Source organism: Pinus tabuliformis, chromosome 6 (genome assembly GCF_031772625.1).
Source record: "Pinus tabuliformis cultivar Carrire ecotype Pingquan chromosome 6, CPIR1, whole genome shotgun sequence".
In the NCBI taxonomy this organism is placed as follows: Eukaryota; Viridiplantae; Streptophyta; class Pinopsida; order Pinales; family Pinaceae; genus Pinus; species Pinus tabuliformis.
This window is the reverse complement of record NC_142292.1, coordinates 83,834,245-83,856,655: the sequence shown is the minus strand read 5'-3', so window position 1 is coordinate 83,856,655 and position 22,411 is coordinate 83,834,245. Positions and strand designations below refer to the sequence as shown.

The 22,411-nt window shown below is 36.3% G+C and overlaps 2 protein-coding genes across 2 annotated transcripts; one reads left to right on the top strand and one right to left on the bottom strand.

The window, feature by feature from the left end:
* Nucleotides 1–944: 944 nt before the first annotated feature.
* Nucleotides 945–3,844, top strand: LOC149257373 (GTP-binding nuclear protein Ran-2-like). Its single transcript, XM_089370575.1, has 5 exons — nt 945–1,052; nt 1,151–1,218; nt 1,983–2,072; nt 2,182–2,337; nt 3,775–3,844. The coding sequence occupies exons 1-5, from the start codon at nt 945–947 to the stop codon at nt 3,842–3,844; spliced, it is 492 nt and encodes a 163-aa protein (XP_089226701.1).
* Nucleotides 3,845–12,489: 8,645 nt separating this feature from the next.
* LOC149257372 (adenosylhomocysteinase-like) lies at nt 12,490–14,571 on the bottom strand. Its single transcript, XM_089369658.1, has 3 exons — nt 13,978–14,571; nt 13,176–13,502; nt 12,490–13,074 (listed from the first exon to the last, which is right to left on the bottom strand). Exons 1-3 carry the CDS (start codon nt 14,293–14,295, stop codon nt 12,709–12,711), a joined length of 1,011 nt encoding a protein of 336 aa, XP_089225784.1. The 5' UTR covers nt 14,296–14,571; the 3' UTR covers nt 12,490–12,708.
* Between the last annotated feature and the right edge of the window lie 7,840 nt (nt 14,572–22,411).

Below are 22,411 nucleotides of genomic sequence, written 5' to 3'. Positions count from 1 at the left end.
TAATTTTGGGTAATTAACTTAACCTCTTGATTTTGGGTAATTAACTTATTCTAAAATGAAATAAGACATTCAATGTGTTCTTTGTAATACAGATATAAACAAAACATATAAAGAAAAGTAATTGCATAATGATCCAGTCCAAGAAAACAAGGTTTTCCACAAACCAATTAACTCTTCTAGAAAAATTCAACAATTCCAATTTAATAATCCTATTGGCCTCTCTTTGTACCTTTTGGGACAATTGCTAGTATAACCACTAACATAATGATGGCATGATCTGGTGAGAAGCCTTCATTAACTGAATTACATTATGTTATATGGAATTGTCTTGATTTACTATCGAGTACTCACATGTCTGTTTAAGGTTAAAAAATTAGTAAACTGCATTCAAATGCATGCTAGTCACATTATTTTCTGCTGGACAATTATATTGCAGATAAGTAGGCATTGTGTTGCTGGACAATTGTTCAACTTATGAATAATTACAGGTAACCAAAAAATTTGGTTTCTCTGGTAGAGAACTATTTAGCAGAAAATGAAAATAGATTGCTAGTCTTTGCTTTCAGCGAGGACTAACATCCTTTGAGTTTTCTTCGATCTTCAAGACAAACTATTTCCACTATTAAAACTTAAATAGATATAAGGTAGAGGGTAGGCAATATTTAGCTGGCCAGAGGCCAAGACTACTTTATGTAACCCAAAGTATAATCATGAACAACTATAGCTTGTATTGAAACACTTGCATATAGGCAATGAAGCACATAAAGTTCCATCGTAAGTTGCACATGTACATAATCAAAATGTTTGCTATTAAATAATTTAAGAATCAATACACATTTTAGCCTAGGAGACCATGACCATATACAACGATGAGAATAGAAAAATTATTTCCCAACTTAATATTCAACCTTAGTTTGATTTTCTTGTTTATAATCCAGGAAACCATGGTAAGAAGGCCTGTAGATCCAGAGGAGGAGCTCAGAATGATGGCTCAAGAAGTCCGTGGTTATGTGGAAGCTGTTCTGAATAGTCTTGCTGCAAATGTTCCCAAAGTAAGACATCCATGTGGATGAGCACACAATACAACCATACAGAATCTCAGTGTTTATTCAGTCCATGATACTTGAATTGATGATTTGATGATTTGCAGGCTATGGTGCTTTCTCAAGTGGAGAAAGCCAAGGATGAAATGCTGACCCAACTTTATAGCTCAGTCAGGTAAGGTTTAATGACAAAATGTGGTTAAGGTACGTCAATAATTATTTTGATTATTTTCCATTTCTGTATTTTTCCAGACTGATTTTGATTTTCACTTGAAATTAGGTCTCTTGGGACTTTACGAAAGTAGTGTTTTTTGTCATCCTCTGCAGGTGTAGTAGACACCTGTTGATTGGAGCACTGTACATTTGAGCTTTTGGGGTGCCTTTTCAACTTTTTGTTTAAAAAGGTCCTACATGGATTTAAACTTGGATCGATCCCAAGAGAACTTTTGACTTATCAATTCTATTTTCCCGTGTTGATATGTATGTAGTGTGGGCTCAGTAGCAACACCTTTTAACCTCAATATCAATGACAATGGAGCAACTATGAGCCCTTTTTTGGTTCCTTTTTATCAGCACTCTGTTTTACTCGTTTATGTCTCTTTATTTTGAATTTTAATTTAATTTAATTTTGAATTTATAGACAGACTGTGTTATTGGTTGTTTTGATCAATACTGGTTTGCTTTCCCTGCTTCTGTTGGCATTTTCCTCGTTGAATTGGCAAGGGTTCTGTATTTTTCCACTTATATTTATTTGAATTTAATTTAGTTTAATTTTGAATTTATAGACAGACTCTGTTATCGATTGTTTTGATCAATACTGGTTTTCTTTTCCTGTTTCTGTTGGCATTTTCTTGATTGAATTGGCGAGGGTTCCATGTTTTTCCACTTCTATTTATTTGTTTCCTTCTTATTTACTGATTGGGATTTTGCTTGTTGCAGTATTCACGGGAAATGTGAAGTTATCATGTTTGATGTTATTGCACGATTGACTTACAAGAATGTCCCAACGTGGCACAGATATATTTGCAGGTATCTCTTTTACAGAGGGGTTAGATCTCTAATTAGAAATGAAGGTTCCTTAATTGTGTGGTGGCACAACTTCCTGAACTGATTAGCTAAATATCTTTTTGAATTTCAGGGTGTGTGAGAACATTCCTATTGTTCTTTGTGGAACCAAGGTTGATGTGAAGAATAGGAAAGTGAAAGCTAAGCAAGTTACTTTTCATAGAAAGAAGAATCTTCAGTACTATGAGATATCTACAAAAAGTAACTACAACTTTGAGAAACCATTCCTGTACTTGGCACGGAAGTGTTACATAGTAATTTGTCACTGCCTTCATCCCAGTCTCCCTACTGTGTCATGAGTCGAAAATCATTCATGCTCATGCTCTCTGATGTTGCCAAATGACCCACTTTTCCAAAGGTTTCTACCTCATCGCGTCTGTTGGCCAAATAAACGTGCTGAAGAGCATTCCAAAATAGTCCAAAAGCGCTGCCAGCGCAGAAGTAGACGTGATTCCCGCGATGGTCGAATTTCATGTGCCAGCGCAACTGTCGTTTGTAGTTTCCCGCGATGACCTGACTATATCCATTATGCAATAGCGATGTCAGCGCGGCAGACCAGTTATGTGCCCACGATAATCTAGTTTGGGTGAGTTTGTTCCAACAGTCGACCTTCCAGATGACTCCAGACCTGGTTGTTGGCCTAGTTTATGACGCCCTCCTTTCTCTGGCATGGCTGTTCCGTCATTTGTGCTACCTTCCTTGGAGATAAGTTCATCCTCCCACCTTTCATGGAGACTCTTTCTCCTATTTAAACTCTCACCATTGCTATGAGCTGCTAGTTTTGGAATTCTTAGTCTTTGGAGTGTTGCTGATAGTACTGTGAGTTTGCTAGATAGCTAGCGTGAGTGTGACAAGTGTGGTTTTGTTGAGAGCTTGAGGAAGGTTGTGAAGTGCCTTTGATCTTATGTAAAACTTGTGAGTGAGAGAGACTTGTGTATTGGGAGATCCATCTTCAAGAGTGAATGCTTGAGGAACATGCTGGCTGGGCCCTCCTGAGAAGGCTTGTGACGTCAAGACTTTGGTTGTAAGCTTACTCTTATTTCATAATTAATGCAATCAATGATGTTTTCCTATGTCTTATATGTAATTTATTAGATAGCTCATGAATTCTTGACTTTGTGGGTAAATAGATCATTGTTGTTTCGGTTATGTGCTTTGTCGTATTTACTTTGCATTGTTTCAGGTTGATTACTCATTGAGAGAAGGAAGCGGAAGCTGGAGCAGTGTAACAGAACTCCATCGACCACCGGTTGAGGTATGCCTCCAACTTGAACTACTTAAGGAAATCTATTGTTGATTCGTCCTTGTTTGTGACTAGACCCACTCTAGGGCTAGAAGGGTTGCCTCTGTCCGCAGAGGGAACACTTTCCTGCATCACAGGAAGCTCTCAGGGTGAGCCTTTAATCTAGTTTCTGATGCTCCCTAATATGAATGTTATATTAAAAAATTTGCATTGATTCTATAATGGGTTATTTTTATAGGGATCCAAACCTTCATTTTGTGGAGTCACCTGCTCTTACTCCTCCTGAGGTTTAGATAGACCTTGCAACCCAACAACAGTAAGTAGAATGTTATTTTCTTATTATTTTTTGTTAACTTTTATTGAAATAATTTGTTCCATTTCTAAAAGATTGAAACTTTGGCTTACAATCTTTTATGTTGTCAGGTACGAGGCAAAACTTGTAGCAGCTGTGGCCCAACCCCTTCCAGATGACGATGATGATGCTTTTGAATAGCTTTGTTAAGATGCTTTTGCATATTTAGGGATTGGCGGATTCAATTAGTTTTGTATCATTGGAGTTTGCTCTTGAGTTCCGACATTTAATTCTGATTTGTATTTGGGGCTTAGAATAGCATTATCGCATCTCTCTATATGTGATTTGGGTACTGTGCAAATGTTTTCATCAGTGGAGTTGGCTAAGCTATCTTAGTTCAACTCCATTACATAGCTATGTTTATATGCTAAGACAATTTTTTCCGTTATATACTTTTGCACATTTTGCACAAGAACTTTTTGTACTCTTCAAATATTTCAAGAATGCTCAAGTGCCTTTCGTTGTGTACTATTGGGGGAAATGCTAGTTGCGATGATTGTTGCTTGTAATATATTATGGCTTGTTAAAACTTTCTTTGAAAATTCTAGCTATGTCTGAGGATTTATTTTAACTCCAAAATTGGTTTACATAGTTGATAATTGTGGCTATCAAGCCTGCCTGGGTATTCTTGTGGGTATGATGTCTGTCGAACACATAAAGGTATTGCCATTTCATTAATTGGGCTCTCGATTTATTTCTGCATAAAGATTCACATTGTCTAAATCTAAAGTCATTTCCATTCAACAACCTACAGATTCTTCTTTAACTATAGTAAAACTGGGAGATGGAACGCTTATCAAAGCTAAGGTAGCATCTTAAATCCAAACTTCTGACTCCCATTTGAAGTAGATATTAAAGCTTTATAAGATGGCACGCTATTGAAAAGTTGACAGTAATTAAATATGTTGGCTGGACATTGCATTTATATATGGGTGGCCATGTTAAGCTCACATGGTCTTGGAGGAAAGCATTTTCTGCTTTGTATTAATGCTGGCGTGATTTAGATTTTATAGGAGTGTTCTGACATCAATTGTCAGTCCTCACTTTTATATATTTATCACTTATATTCATGCCAATGCTGGGTAGCTTTGGCTTTGAAGGAAATAGTTCTATGTCGTTTTATTGCTTAAGCATCACATTTTATCTGTTGTTTGTTTGACATGTTTAATGCTCGAGCAATATTTTCTGAAGTGTTTCTCGTCTTCTTGTAGCCTTCACTGATCAGCCTTATAACATGTGATCCATCTCAAGCGTTCCCTTTAATATCTCCCTGGAGGCTCCTTGACTCTTCTTGGCTTTCTACACCACCTATTCAGCTGGCTTCTGGACTGTTAAGATAATTTTTGATACCTCCACGAGCTTGCCCATGCATGCTTAACCGTCTTTTGAAATATATCTTACCTGTCTGCTCCACTCCACCAGCCTTCCTTTACCTGCAAAATATCTCTACTTCCTCCCTGCCATAGTGTCCCTCTCCTAATTTTCCATTACTGCAAAATCTTAACTGCCTATCCTTACCTGCACACATCTCCTTTATCTAAACGTCAACATCTCCTTCCTGCATGGTACTTCCCTACATCGCGCCTCTTCCTCCTATGCTAACTTCCTCTGTTGTGCACCATATACCCCTTTTGTGCTCCTCTATTCTTTTGCACAATCCTTCACTTATCAAAATTTAACTAATACTTTATTGGATCCAACACTGCTCTTCTAGTTTCCTTATTGGAAAAGGGTAGCAAGGACAAATATGGTATCAATGTAATTCTATGATTTATGAAATTAAAATATCAAGTCAAAATATCTTAGCTCAAGTGGTTTGGTAAATAGTTTGTTTTCCCAAGTCCATAGGTTCAAGTCTCTAGAGATATTTTGTAATCGAAATTTTCCAAAAATTCTCATTCCACTTAAAAAGATAATAGTAATAATAAATTAATAATTAAAACCTCAGATGAGGTGTTTTCTAAGATTAAAGGGGGTGGGTGGTTGTTGTTGTTCCACCTAGCCAAAAGGGCCAAGGGAAGTGGAAACATAACCCCCTAATAGTCATTAAAACTAATGCATTGAAGCATGTCAACCATAATAGACCTACATGTAGCAATCCCTTAGTGGAATTTCAAACAATTCAAATGTCATTTGAACTCTCACTCATGTTGTCCAGTGATGGCAACATTTATCCATCACTTTGAGGTTTTATGTTTTTCCTATATTTGTATTGGTACACTCAATGAGGAATGTAATTCACCTTGGACACAATCGAGATCTATATCATTTCAAATAACAACTTACCTTTGGATGCAATAGGGACTTGTAGCATTTTTGTCCACAACTTGCCTCCACTTGGCTACTCGATGCTTTAGTTTTGGAAACAACATCTCAACCAACTCTACACTCGCTCTCTTCAGGAAAGTGCTCAGTTTCAGCTTCAATTTTCATACAATGCAAGCAATAACTCTCTTATGCTCTATTGTTTTGTTTCCCTGTTGAACTCAATCCTCTTATGATATTGTTATTATGTCTACAAGGTCTTGGGCTCAAGAATTTTTACTTGCTAAGGCCTCTTTTGTGTCTCTCTAACTGGCCCCTGGGAATTCTCTTTCTACTCTCCTCCTGGCCCCTCATCATCATCCAAATCTTCTCTACTCTTGCCTTCCAAATTCCTTCCATCTTTCGTTCACCCCCTTTCAATGCATCCCCTGCCCCTCTCAAGCATTAGAAAAATTGAGAGGTAAAAAATGGGCCTAAAAAAAAATATGTACAACCAAAATCAACTTTATAAGAACCAATAGGAGTCAAGATAATAATGTCAACCATGGGAGATGATTCACCATTTTTGGAGTAAAAAAGTAATAAGTTCAAAAAAATAAATAAATCAACTTATATTTTCAAGTTACCTCCCTACGGTTTTACTCAAATTTCAAGTGGGAGCACTTGTTGGATGCAAAATTAAATTCCTCATCTAAGGAGTACCCATGTTGCATACTTTCGATGGACCCTACTACACAAAAATCCAGAAATACATTAAAAAGAAATGTGATTGCAATCACATTTTTAATTTATTTCGCATTTTAGGTATAGCGGAGTTCATTGAAAGTATGCAATATAGGTACTCCTTGGATGAGGAATTAAATTTTTCATCCAACGAGTGCTCCTGCTCAAAATTTGAGTAAAACTATAGGGAGATAAGTTGAAAATGAGTTGAAAATTCGTTTTTTTTCTTTTTTCCCTGTAAAATTTAATGATGTAACCTTATCTTATTTTATTATTTCCAATATTATTTTACAATATTCCTTAGGAGGCCCATTTTAGACCTCAAAATTTCTTTAGTGGCTCAGTCGGTGCGCTCCTCGCAGAACCTTCATAGCTGTTATGGACACCCCTTGGTTGTCTTCCCCCTTGTCATTGGTGCAAGTGGTTAGCAACTCCCCATGGCATTCATCCCCTTCACGTTGGCCCCCCTCTTTGTGCTTCAGTGACATGGCGACCCCCTAGTGCCAGTTGTGTCTCTTTCTTTCCTTCTCTGGTGTCAACCTCTTTCAATTTCTTTGTAATACCCCCCATGACTCGTCAACAAGTCCAGTTTCATAGGGGGAAACCTATTACCAAGAGAGGACCCATAATGGTTGTATGCGCATCATCATTTAGAGGAAGCAACATCCTGTTATTGTGAGCTCACTTCTGGGGCCATCTAGGAAGAGCTCATTTGTGGCAAGGGAGAAGGTGCATCACACAAACTTAATCTCTCAGACACAGAGGTTTTTGTTGAGATGGCAGAATTGGGTGCTAAACACTGAACACACTCATGGTAGGTTTAATCAGTACATGCAGATAGTCGACCTCTACTGGCATATGAAGTTCTTTTTGGGAAGAATTCTTTTGGATCAACATGATCATCAAGCAAACATCCTCCATTCTCTTAAGCCCCTGCATTGGCACATGAAGGACCTAGATCAACAGATGGAGCGCATTGAGGAGCATCTTGATATACCTCCCTCCATGGGGGGCACTACTAGAGAAAATAAAGACCCCATCCACGAAGTTGCCATGGACCTCAATCCGTCTACTTCATTGTATGTCATAGTTTTGTCTTCTTGGTTTTTAACTCTTATTGTTTACTTTCATCTTACCTTTCAATTATCCTATACCTCTTTATTAAGAGCTCAATTTTAACTTTGATCTAATCTACCTCATGATAAACCAACCTAAAACTTTTAATAGCCTTTTCTAGCTTCCAATTTTAAAAGAAATTTATTTTACCAAAAAAAATTAATATTTCAAAAATCAAATATATATATCAATAGAATAAATCAAATCATAATTAATGTATTATAAATTATTAGATTATCAAAATTATTATATAATATTATTTGTTATTTTAAAATCAATAAATGAAAAATATCATTTCACTATTAGTTTTATTAAATGATACGAAATTTATTAAATGATATGAAATTTCTATGAACATGGTTAACAAATTTTGTATAGAATTTTTTTGCCAACTCTTCATTATGAATAATAATATTTAGGTTTTATAGGATAAAAATGGTCAGAGGATATTTAGGTTTGATTGGATTTAATAGATTGATAAAAACGGTCAGAGGATATTGTCAAACGAAATTATCTCGTATTCTACCATCCATTATAATATTATATACCCAAGTCAGCAACCCTTCTTACCTTTAAGAAGGTGAGAGAGTTTGATTTCAGTCCGTCACAGCTAAATTGGCCTCGGAAAAACCAGCTTAAAAGTATAAAATAATACAAAACAAACGAACTTTGTTTCTTTCTTTTATAAATATGTCCATCGAACCTATCTATTGAATGGAATTTCCTTTTTAAATATTATTCAGTTCATCGAATCTATTTATTGGATGAAAACATTAAAAATTATATATTTATAAACAGTGAGATGTTATCTTAAAATTATTACGTCAGTTTAGATAGGATATTTTCGTCAGTTTAGATAGGATATTTTTTCTAATAGTTTAATTCTTCTAAAATGATTTTTATCCTTGGTCTTTGCCCACAAGGATTGAACTTGAGGTTTGGCAGAGACTAAATTGGCTCAAACTAATTCTTTATATTATATTAAATATTTTGGAAAAAAAATGACATTTTTCTAAATTCTTTATATTACACTATATTTTTATTTTTTATTTTTTTTACAATTCAATAATACAATTCTTGATGTGATGACAATGTTTCATCATTTACATCGAGTTTTTGAATACAGAAATAGATTTGGCCCTTTATTTTTTCCTTTTCCAGACACCTTTTCCAGTGAATTCTATCCAAAATCTAATAGTACTTCTTAGAATCTGAAGTTTCAGTTGTTTAATCAGCGGAAATCAAGTGCCCCATAAAAGCGGAAATCATGTGCCCCATAATTTTTTCATAATGCTAAATCTATACATTCAAAAAAAATTAACCCATTAAAATCAAATCAAAATTTGTATAAACTTCTCCCAGACATTGCCAATTACGATTACCAATTATAAGGAGATTTGTGGTTATTCAAAGGCAAATTTAAACTTCTCCCAAACATTACCAAGGACCAGAATGGCGAGTGCAACATGAAACTTTGTTAATGCATTCAAACACCACTTCGGTAATACATCCAAACACTAGATATACACACCTAGGGTCATTGTTGCTCTGTTTCACACAAAAGTGGAAATTTGAATTCAAGAATTACATATTTAAGCGTAGAAATCTAGAGCATATATCATCCCATGTTTCCAAGATTTCGGACATATATCATCCCATGCTTCCAAGATTCAGTTTCAAAACCAAATGGACATAAACCCTTTTCCACATAAAGATTCAGAATCAAGGGCACTCGAAATTGCAGATGAGAATCTCAAAACTAAAATGATTTTTGGCATCTCAGCAATCTTTCAAACTTTGGCCGTAAACTATCGAACCCCGTCATTCCAGAAATAATCCGCTCCTCCTCCTCGAACCATTGAACATTTTTTTGAGAGGAAAAAACAACATCCATTAAAAGAACCATATAAGCTGTTACATTTTCTAGAAATCCGCAGAATCGTTATGTCGAACAAAAAAATATCACTGTAAGAAGCCAAGAATCAACTGAAGCAAATAAAAATAGAGCAATCGAGAGAACATCATGGGAGCCCCTGTGCTTATTGTAGCACTCTGCTCCAGGCACTCAAAATGTATCAACCCAGATAAGGCAGATATTTCACGATTAGAGAGCCAATCAGATGGGATATACATGACATGGCAGAAAACGAGAAATTAAAAACAATACTTCATGGAAACGATCCGATCCATCCTCGAACCTGGTAAGCTTAGCCTTTGCATAAAATAGATAAACCGTTGTAGGATTCTCGAAAGTGCAAAAGAGAATACTCGTGATACGGACAGAGAGCTGACAGCGCACTGTTACCCACAAGAGAAAGCAAAACTACTACTCCGACCGGCAGAAACTCCCAGGACGGGAAGAGGCGATCGGGCATAAAGCTAGAGGATAAAGCACACGGGCCGGACAACATGACCCTCTGGGGCAAAGACCCAGTTACAGATAAAGCGCTTGGACAAGCCCGCTTATAATTCGCGACTGTCCCGTGTGTCTCTTTTCTCCCAATCATTTTTTTATGATTCCGCTTGTCTTTATTCTGTCTTCAAGGTAGGTTATTGTAGGCATTTATGATATAATGTCGAGCTTTCAAAAGTCTTAGAGAAGACTTTCTTGCGGGATTACCCAGAAAAATTCTTCTAGCATAATGGATTCGGGATTACCCATAGATTCTTCTATCATAATGGATACCCTTTGGAAACGCTAACTCAGAAATGATTTGCTGTATTAAAAATCTCTTGGGTTTTTGTTGGAAATTTCTAGTAATTTCAAACAAAAGTTAAACAGAGAATGATACTCTCTTTTGCCACAGGATCAAAAATTTCCAGAGGACAAAGACTCAACAACACACAAAAGAACTTTGTATTCATTAATAGACTTCCCGTTACAAAAAGGGATCTTTCTCTTAACAAAAGGATTACACAAGAACACTTCACTTCCACAGAAAAATTGCTCTGTCTCTTTGCAAACTTTACTCTGTCTCAACGAAAAAATCAACACACTGCTGTGTAAAAATTACATATATTTATGCTGCATCTCCCATTACATTTGTTCAACAAAAAAAACATTACATTTGCTGCTGCATTTTTACACTTCACATTCGCACTGCTGTGCATAAGATTTTTCCTTTGCGCTGCTGCAAGTTTCACATTGCATTACAATGAACAACAAAAAAAACTACATAAGCGCTGCTGCGCTTTTCATTCCTTTCCCATTACATTGCATATGCGATGAACACAACAAAATATTATATTCGACAACCAAAAAAACATTACTTCACGTTTTAAAATTTAAAAAAAAAATATATATATATTAAAATTAAAATCTTACCCACATTTATGAACAAGCCGGCGGTCAAACAAAAACTTTCACTTCACGTCAACTCCATGTTGCTGCAGGCCTGTACGCAGCTTGGTTTCAATCGACGGTGGACAGCCTTCATCTCAATCGAACGGCTATCGCTAGCTCAATCAGCATTACGCTCCCGGAAAAAAGTTGTTTGAAAATCTGCTGTGGACGCATGTCAATCGAGGATTGTTATCGCTGCCGTTTGAGAAAATACCAATATTGCGAGAAAGGCGGTGCGATAGAGAACAGGGGGTTTTCCGGAATTAAATGCGGGAGGTGAAATTATATATTTCAACAGTTTCGACCTTCTGTTGTCATTCTAACAAATTCTTGATTTGGCACAGTTCACCCATTCAGAAGCATATCAATTATCATTCAGTATTTAAAATCCAGAACGTCGCAAGATAAAACCTTACGTATGCCGGAATCTCTACACAGAGAAAACCCTAAACCTAGATGTATTTTATGCTCATGTATATCTATTAGATTCCCTGAGTTTTGCATAATAAAATTCCACCTTTTTCAAAATTTTGTTCCAAATCAAATCCGAATTCTGTTTTTTAAACCTAAATAAAAAAAGGTCAGATTAATTTCATTTGTGTGATGGGTTAATATTTCACATTTTAACGGAGTCAAAATACATAAACATAAAAAATAAATTAAAAATATAATATAATTTAAATATTTTAACTAGCTCAAAATTAATAATAATAAAATAAAAACTTTTATAGTGATTCTTCTAACACCCTCTCTTAAATGCAACTAAGGGGAATTGAACTTGAGTCTAGGCTTTCATGGTACCTCTCATACCATGAAGAGGTATTTGGTGTGTTGGTAAACGTTCCAAACCAGTGACTAGGATTCCCATGGTGGAAATTAATAATTCCATAGAGGTGCGGTGATTCTTCCAAGGAACCGATAGTATTGAGCCTTGTATTCATATGGAGTTTAGCCTATTTAAACTTGGAGGTAAACCACCCTATCAAATTTCTAGATCCATCTTAACTCTAAATCTACAAAAAATCAAGAAAGACCAAATTTGTTGAGATGAAAACATCTTTTACAAAGAAAAGAGATTTAATCCTTCTTTAAAAACAAAAAAAAATCTAATCCCTATTAATCATTAGTAAATCCAAAATTAAAATAAATTTAAACTAATTAATTAAAATACAAAATAAACATTACTTTTTACAAACATCTTTACTGTACTAATCTCCCTATGCGGAAACGTAAGCTGGGCACAAAAATTACATTACTTTTTACAAACATCTTTCCTATACTAATCTCCCCTATGCGGAAACGTAAGCTGGGCACAAAAAAACCAAAGGTGCCCCCCATATTCGATCAAAAAGCCAAAGGTTGACCCACATCTTCTTTATTGCATCCTCAAATTCCAAAAGCTCAAATGCATCTTATAAGGTACCAAAGCGGCACCGCTATAATAAGGCAGCACACACACATCCAAACAACAACGCTATAATAAGGCTGCACACACACATCCAAACAACAACTATCTTTAGTGGGCAGGCTCTTAAGGTTACTCAGGAGAAAGCTCAGCTTAACTCCCAAATTCTGCAAATTGAGAGCAGCCACCTTTCGTTTCGTCTAGGTGCTTAGGCAGCACATAGACCTTCTCCTCATACTTCCCTGAATTCTGGAAGGAGAAAGCTTCGTCAGCTTCGCTCCCAAATTCTGCACATTCAAAGTAGCCACCTTTCGTTTCGTCTAGGTGCTTAGGCAGCACATAGACCTCCTCATACTTCCCTGAATTCTGGAAGGAGAAAGCTTCGTCAGCTTCGCCCCCAAATTCTGCAAATTCAAAGTAGCCACCTTTCGTTTCGTCTAGGTGCTTAGGCAGCATATAGACCTTCTCCTCATACTTCCCTGACTTCTTCTCGTTACAGAGCTCCAGTGGAGCAATACCCTGCAGTTAAAAAGCAACGATTATCAACGATGAACGGACGCATCCACCAATCCAACATAAAGCAATCTAATATAATATTGCATGCCATTGCAAATAGTTACCAGCTGTGGGAAGGACAAAGCAATGACAAAATCTGGGTGGTCAGTAACATAAGTAACATAACCCAGCTTCATCAGACGTCCCTTTCCAAGAGCCATGATGTCGCTGTTGGCGATGATGCCGGCACAGAATGGCTTTCCAACATCTCCATATCCACACCCTACACCAACCTTATCAGCAATCATGACATGTTCTCCGATGATGCCGGCACAGAATGGCTTTCCAACATCTCCATATCCACACCCTACACCAACCTTATGAGCAATCATGACATGTTTTCCGATCCGACAAAATGGGAGAGAGGGTCTACATCCATTTAAATCATTCCCCTGCAAGAAAAGAGAACAAAGGCGCAATCAAATTCAAGACAACCCACAAATAAAATAGTATAAAAACTCTACCAGAACAACACTTTCCAGCCCTGGACCTAATTTCACAACGCTTCGAAGCACACAAAACAAGCTTCCAAACAGGCCCAAACAACTTAGCACCCTTATGATCTCGATGAATCCCAAGGCATAAAAAACAGTGGAATCTATATAGTCTAAAATAACTTCAATGCATCCTGCCCAGCAATACACACAATGCAACCAAGAACATAACGCAAGATCTCTTTTATAATGCCCCCTCAATCCAACCTTCATAAATTACCCTTCACTAAGATGTTTGTAAACCCACACTGATCCACTAAAACCGACTTCTACCATATCATTGTTCCAACCTCATCAGTTAGGATTAGTGATCTAAAACTCCCATAAACAATTTTCTGAAATAAAGCAAAGCCTTTTTCATCTATCGACATACCTTGCTCTTCGTAACAGAGTCATCAACACCAGTAGTTGTCTTTTCAGAAACACCATCCAATCTGCCCTTTCTCCACAAGGAATACAACCCGTTTTCCCCCTCGATCAGGTTCCAAATCATCTCAAGCTCCGGATCTGGCAAGTTCAAGGTCTTGGCAAACTGCTGCGCGGCCCAGACCGTCTCATGAATCAACACATTTGTAATAGCAAGAGCCGCGGCGGCCTGGTCCTCCGTGCAGAAGTAGTACTGTCTCAGAGCCGTGAGGACCTCATTTTGCCGTGAAGGTCCCGACACAGTTTTCTCAGCATAAAGCGCCATTGCCGTATCCTCCCTCCTGATTAAAAGATCCTCAATAAAATTGTTATGATGACCACTATTATAATTAGGATGATGCCTTCGCTAGCGTTTTCGTATTCTAAACCCAAAATGAGCGAACCACCTCCAAATCCGATCACTAACATCTGAAACCCCTTTGATCTTGTTCAGCTCTAATACCAAGAAGCTCTGAAATCAAGAAGCAAAAATGCAAAAAAAATGCAGACCTGACAGAACCAGGAAGTACGGCAAACCTAGCTTAGGACGCACAATGGGAGATTTGTCACTGGGCTAGTCACCGTCATATAGTTTAAGTTTTCGTGTTATCTCTGATGTCTGGATTAGTTAAGGTTTAGGATTTCAGACCAGTGAGTCAGACATACGACTACGAGTATTATTTTATTGTAACCTAATCACCGTAGACCTTTCTCTTCAAGTAATTGAAGTGGACGAATGGTAGGTAGGGGAGGAGAGTTTCCATCCTGCTTCTGAAGTGCGATGGTTGCGGAAAAATAATCAAACATGAATAATTGATCATTTAAAAAAATAGTCAAATATGAATAATTGATCATTTAAAAATAATAATTTAGGAAGTTAAGCATGGCGTAGGTTTTTAAATAATTTAAGAAGTAAAGTATGCCGTAGGTTTTTAAATAATTTAAGAAGTAAAGTATAGTGTGGATTTATCGAGAAATTAGTTTAGATTTATTTTAATTTTGGATTTGTCAAGTGTTAAGAAAGATTAAATGTAGTTTTTTTTCATAAATTTGATCTTTAGGTTTACGTTTAGAAGATATAAAATTAAAATGGATAATTAGTTTAGGTTCATGTTAATTTTGGATTTATCAAGTGTTGAGAAGGATTAAATGTTTTTTTATAAATATTTGTTTTTCACAAATTTGATCTCCCAACCCTTGAGAGATACAAAGTTAAAATGGATCTTGGTTGATTTAATTATTAATTATAATTATAATAATAATTATAATTATCAATTCTATGTTTTTTATTTTTTATTTATTTATTTTTGAGTAATTGGTAAGAATCAAATTGTTAAACAATAAATTATAATTATGATTATAATTATAAATTTTGTGTTTTTATTTTTATTTTTATGTAATTTGATCGAGTCAAAATGTTGAACAATACATTACATTACACATTTTTACCATACTAAACTCGAGAGAACCTCTAACACAACACTACCTTTTACTCAAAATTAATAACATCCATTTTGTAACTAAAATATTTGTACTCAACCACTATATAAAAATTTATAAAGAATGAAGAATACTTATTATATTATCAGTTTAATTGTAAAAAAATATTGCTTAAATTTTTCTTGGGCTGCAATGTACAACTATGAATTTAACATTGATACGCTAAACTATAGATTTAACATTATTAGCACCAAAACTACATAAACCAAAGCAAATTGGAGCGGAGCAGGGCTCCAATGCCCAAAACCTCTCTCGTCGTTGGTTCTTATTTATTTAATAAAATGTTTACACATTAGGTGTTCATTCACTTTTATACTCTCTCAACAACATCATCATATTCTTACTCTGGAGATTTTATTGTGATTATTAATCTTGTAAAAAATTTTGACATTTTATACTTCACACTAATTAGTTTTTATTTATTTATTATATTTTATTTTTCTTTACAAAATTTTCATAATTATTTAGATTTGTTTATAAATTTTATTTTAATTTATAATTAAAAAATATATATATATTTTTAAATATTCTTATATTTTTTAAATTATATTTTTAAATAAAATTAATTTTTATTTCCATATTTACACATCCATATATAATTTTGAAACTTATTATTTTTTTTTAAATGACTTTGTGATTCATTTCATAAATATTAGGAATATAAGAATATACCTCTAAAATACACAGCATTAAACAGAATACACAATTGCAAACAGCAAAAGATGTGGAACTAAAATAGATTTTTGTCTTGCTAAATTGGTAACATCTTTATTTTGGCCCACCGTTGAAAGTCGCAAGCCTTTCCTTCCATCAAGTGATTGCAGTCACATTCATTCCATTGCTATTCAATCTGTTCAACCAAAACGAAAAGAATCTGAAGAATAATCGGGTGCTCTATCCAAAGGAGCTCTAACGTTAAAACCGTGACGAATTTAAAAAAAGAAAATGATAATAACGAAAAATTGAAGAAGATAGAAGGAGAGGCAGATGAGGTTAAACAAGCATCACTAAAAAGACATGAGAAGCCTAATGACACCACGAATTTTGAAAATAAGGTTTATAATATTATCTAAAATGATTATTTATTTATAAAATAATTTAAATGGAGTCAGTTTGGAAGGAAAATCTAATTGTTTAAAAAAAAGTTGTTGAGATAGTATTTGAATCATATTTCTGATACCGAATTAGATTAGCACCATAAAAAAAAGTTTAGAATAATTGAAATTTTGAAGTTTAATAAATATAACTTGAATTTACAAAAATTCCTACTAAATTTTCTCAAAATATAACTGGAATTTCCATAACTTAAAAAACAAAAAACAATGTAAAATAATAAAATTTTAGATAAATGAAAAATATATCCAAAAAGTTAAACTTATCCGCTCATTAATTTACACCTTGGTGCTTGCCTTGAACATTCCGGATTTTTTTCAAACTAAGTGAAATAGGTAAGGCTTGTGATGGGTAAATATTTATATAAAATTGAAATAAAAAGGTAGAAAGTTTTAGACTTAAATAATGACTTTAGTAACCATAATATTTTTTTTAGTTGAGCTTTGATTGCAGAGATTTCTGTTTTGAGATGGTGGATTCACCACTTACAACCCAAGAGTAAGTGATCTCACTTTTTCTGGCTTTGGATGATGCATTTGAAATGATTTATCATTTTTTGATAAGATGCATCAATAAATAAAAGCTTCTTACCTGATTTTTTGAAAACTTTATTCTTGAGCTAATCAGTGAATGCTTCAATTAGGCGATTCTTCATATCTCCTTTTTCTATTTGGGATAAAATCTTCAATTCTGCTTCTTCTTCAGTAAATGTAATAAGAGCTTTTTCTTTTGGCGGCTTAAATTTTTCTTCTTCTTCACCGGAGCTGGTGTAATACTTGTTGAAATCATAATTTCAACGCTGCCTACGTACGCAGCCCAAAACCACCGAACGAAACCATAAAACTGCCAAGGGATATCGCACCGCCATCCAACAAAAAGCAGTTTCCGTATATTGGCCTCCGATGCGTTTTGGTGCAGGCACGTGGCTCTCGCCTGACGTAAGCAACTCTGACATATCGGGAGCTATCGTTCACTCAAGTGAGGGCTTCTGATATCTTTGTCCACCGTAGGATCAGCTCTCGTGTCCTCCGCCGTCGATCTCCTAAAGGTGCACGGGCCTGCAGCAAATTAAATATTGCGTGGAGTATTAGACATTCCGTTGACCGCTGAAAGGAATTTAATGAATTTATTGCTGTTTGTTGAGAGTTGGTATATGATTTAAATTTCTGTTTACGGCACATATGTTTTTGTTCTTTTTTATGTTTTTGGTCATATACATAGGTTTAGATATATATAGAATATAGTGTAGTGCCTGCGCGCTGTGGTGTAAAGTTTTTTTTTGCTGCAGCAAAAAGAAGGTTGACTTCCATGAAAGCCATGGTGATGCACAGCAGTGCATAATGTATAAATGAAAACCGTGGGAGCGCATATGAAAATATGTATGTTCTTTTTACTGGTGGTGAAGCAAAGTGAAATACCGCAAATGGTGGAGCGGATGTTTTTTTAAGTTGACTTTTGTTTTTTTTTGTAAGATGAAAATGCACAGCAGTGCGGGGAGTATGTAATCTTTATTACAGCAGTAAAGTTTTGTTTTACAGCAGCCTGTAAAAGTTGTTTTTCACAGCAGTGAATATAAGAAGGATTTTACAGTGGTAAATCTTTGTATCAGGTTTTAATGAATAGAATGTTTTTTTATGGTGAAATACTCTGTTCCTCAGTAATTTTTTTTAAGTCTCTCTGTGCATAAAAGATCCTGGAGTCAAAGAACAGAGCATTGTCTCTGTGTTTAGTTTGAATCTTGGTTTTGGTATTTTCCCCATCCAAAAATACCCAACAGTGGTATCAGAGCAGGCTTAGGCTCTTTGAAGGTGACAAAGAAGCTGAAGGGAGAAGGTTGTTGCTGCAGCAAAACTTCTCAGGCAGACATAAGACTCAGACATCAAAGGATTCAAGTATTTCAAAAGTTTTTTTTGTGTTGCTGAAGAAACAATCAGTTGTTTTTAAACATACATAGTCAAGGAATGGCTAGCACAAGCACTGGTATGGGTATGTTTAACACCCAGCTCCCACAGTTTAATGGGAAGAACTATGACCACTGGTCAATAACTATGAGAGCCTTGTTTGCCTCTCAAGATTTATGGGAAATAGTTGAAGATGGTTTTGAAGAACCAGCAGATGAAACTGAGTTCAATGCATTAACTCAGGGAGAGAGAGATCTCCTGAAGAGCAATAGGAAGAAGGATGCAACGGCCATTTTATTGTTGCATCTAGCAGTAGACCAGAGTATATTTCCAAGGATAGCAGCAGCTAAAACATCAAATGAAGCATGGCAAACCCTCAAGACAGCCTATCAAGGCATGGAGAGAGTGAAGACAACAAAACTACAATTGCTGAGAAAGGATTTTGAAAACTTGAACATGAAGGAGTCAGACAACATTGAATCATTCTTCACTCATGTGATTGGTGTAATCACACAAATGAGAACTCATGGAGAAACAATTGAAGATAGAAGAATAGTGGAGAAAATATTGAGGGTCTTACCCTCAAGGTTTGATGCCATAGTCACCACCATTGAAGAGACAAAGGATCTCTCAAACTATTCAGTTGATGAGCTACATGCATTACTGATAACACATGAGCAGAGGTTGAGTAGGAATGAAAACTCATCTCTTGAGCAAGCCTTCAAGACCCAGATGTCCTTTGGAAGAGGAAGAGGTCAAGGAAGAGGAAACCGAAGAGGAAGAGGCAGAAGCCAGAACAGACGTGGAAGGAACAGCCCATCAAATGCACAAGGAAGAGGCAGCAATCCAAATCAGAACCAAGGTCAAGGCAGCAGCCAACAAAGAGATCAGTATCAGGCTCAAGGACAAAGGTATGATAAATCTAATGTTCAATGCTATTATTGCAAAAAGTATGGACATTATGCTAGTGATTGTAAAAAGAAACAATATGATATGAACAGCAGACAAAATGCAAATGTTACAAGAGAAAACAGCAGTCAAGAGAATGTCCTGTTAGCTTGTAACATGGCTGAAACACATAGTGAGGACATATGGTTTTTAGACTCAGGTTGCAGCAACCATATGACAGGGAATATAGCCCTCTTTTCAGCCTTAAATCAGAATTTGAAATCAGAGGTCACACTAGGAACTGATTGTAAAGTGTCTGTTATGGGAAAAGGGGAGGTAAAAATATTTACAAAACAAGGAGAAAGGAAAACCATAGCAGATGTCTACTATGTCCCCGGAATGAGATGTAACCTATTGAGTGTTGGACAGCTTATCCAAAAGGGCTACAATGTTTACTTTGTAAATGATGTGTGCACCATCATGGATATACCACCCAACAAAAGATGCATTGTTGAAGTGAAGATGACAAGGAACAGGATGTTCCCTCTCCGGATTAGGGCGGACTTGAAGAACAAGAAGGAAATAGCAGCAGTCACCCAAGAGGCCTTCCAAAGCGTGCCAAAGGATGAGAACTGGTTATGGCACTTGAGATTCGGGCATCTAAATTTTGGAGGTCTAAACTTATTGAGCAGAAAAGGAATGGTAAAGGGATTACCATTGATAGAGAAACCGGACAGCCTATGTGAAGGTTGCATTTTGGGAAAACAACATAGAGAAAGTTTTCCATCAGGGAAAAGCATAAGGGCAAAGACACCCTTAGAGATTATCCACTCAGATTTGTGTGGACCAATGCAAGCTCCATCATTAGCTGGCAGCCTATATTTCTTGACATTCATTGATGATTTTACAAGAAAGACTTGGATATATTTCCTCAAGAACAAAAGTGAAGTCTTTGAGAAATTCCAAAATTTCAAAGCACTTGTGGAGAACCAAAGCGGGCTGCACATAAAAGTATTGAGAACTGATAGAGGAGGTGAGTATATCTCAAATGAATTCCTAAAGTTTTGTAGAGAAAATGGAATTCATAAACAGTTTACAACTCGGTACACCCCACAGCAAAATGGAGTTGCTGAAAGGAAGAACAGGACCATCATGGAAATGGCAAGGAGCATGTTGAAGGCAAAGCATTTGCCAAATGAGTATTGGGCTGAAGCTGTACATTGTGTAGTTTATATATTGAACAGGTGTCCTACAAAAGCAGTCTTGAACAAAGTGCCAGAAGAGGCATGGAGTGGGAGAAAGCAAGGAGTCACCCACATGAGAGTTTTTGGGTGTGTGGCCTATGCACACATACCAGATCAGCTAAGGAGGAAGTTGGACAGCAAAGGGGAGAAATGCATCTTCATTGGATACAGTGATGAATCCAAAGCCTACAGGCTGTACATTCCATCTACCAAGAAGTTCTTTGTCAGCAGGGATGTTCAATTCATTGAAGAGGAAGCTTGGGATGGAAGCATAGAGAAAACAGTGAATGTCAAAAACTGTTTGTCTCATGATGAAGATGATGAGGAGGTGGCTGAAATGCATCCCCAAACAGCAGCGCCAACACAAGGACAGCAAGGGACACCATTGAGGCCAACACAAGGACAGCAAGGAACACCATTGAGGATAAATGAGAGTGCTTCTCCAAGCACACCACAAGGAGAAAATTCAAGTGCATCTTCAAGCACTTGCACACCAAGTGAACGAGGTAAGAAGTTCAGAAATTTAAGTGAAATTTATGAAGAAGGATTGAATTCCTTATTTGCCTTGTTTTGTCATGTTGATGATCCTATTCATTTCGAGGATGCAATTAAAGATAGGAAATGGATAGAAGCTATGGATGAGGGGATGAATGCCATAGAGAGAAACAAAACATGGGATTTGGTTGAGCTACCAAGAGACAAAGAAGTCATTGGTGTGAAATGGGTCTATAAGACGAAAAGCAATGCTGAAGGCAAGATAGAAAGGCACAAGGCAAGGCTGGTTGTTAAAGGGTACAAACAGCAGTATGGGAGAGACTATGAGGAGACTTTCGCCCCGGTTGCAAGAATGGAAACCGTGAGAGCAGTGCTGTCCATAGCAGCACAAAACAAATGGAAAGTCTACCAAATGGATGTGAAATCAGCATTCCTAAATGGAGTGTTAAAGGAAGAGGTCTATGTGGAACAGCCTCTCGGATATGAGAAGAAAGGTGAAGAGCACAAAGTGTGCAAATTGAAGAAAGCTCTTTATGGGCTGAAGCAAGCGCCAAGAGCATGGTACAGCAGAATAGATTCATATCTATTGGATAATGAATTTGAAAAATGTGAAGGAGAGCCCACAGTCTACATCAAGGAAAATGATGGTAAAATCTTAATTGTTGTCTTGTATGTAGATGATGTTATTTTCACTGGAAATGATATTTATCTTATTGAGAATTTTAAATCAGTCATGAAGGATGAATTTGAAATGACTGACATGGGTTTGTTGAGATACTTCTTAGGCATAGAAGTAGATCAAAATGAAAAAGGAATTTTTATATCTCAAGCAAGATATGTAAATCAAGTTTTGGGCAGATTTAAGATGGAAGAATGCAAGGCAGCAATCACTCCCACAGTGATGGGATTAAAGCTCAGCAGAGAGGACAGCAGCAAGGATTTTGATCCTAGCCTGTACAAAAGCATTGTGGGCAGCCTTATGTATTTAACAGCAACTAGGCCTGATTTAATGTATGCTGTTAGTTTGATTTTCAGATTTATGGAGAGGCCAAAGGAGGCACATTGGCAGGCAGCAAAGAGAATTTTGAGGTATGTCAAAGGCACTAAAATGTTTGGAATTCTATATCATGCCTCAGAACATTCAGATTTGGTTGGATACACTGACAGTGATTGGTCTGGAAGTGTAGATGATCGGAAGAGCACTTCTGGTTATGTTTTTAATATGGGTTCAGGAGCCATCTCATGGGCTTCTAAGAAACAG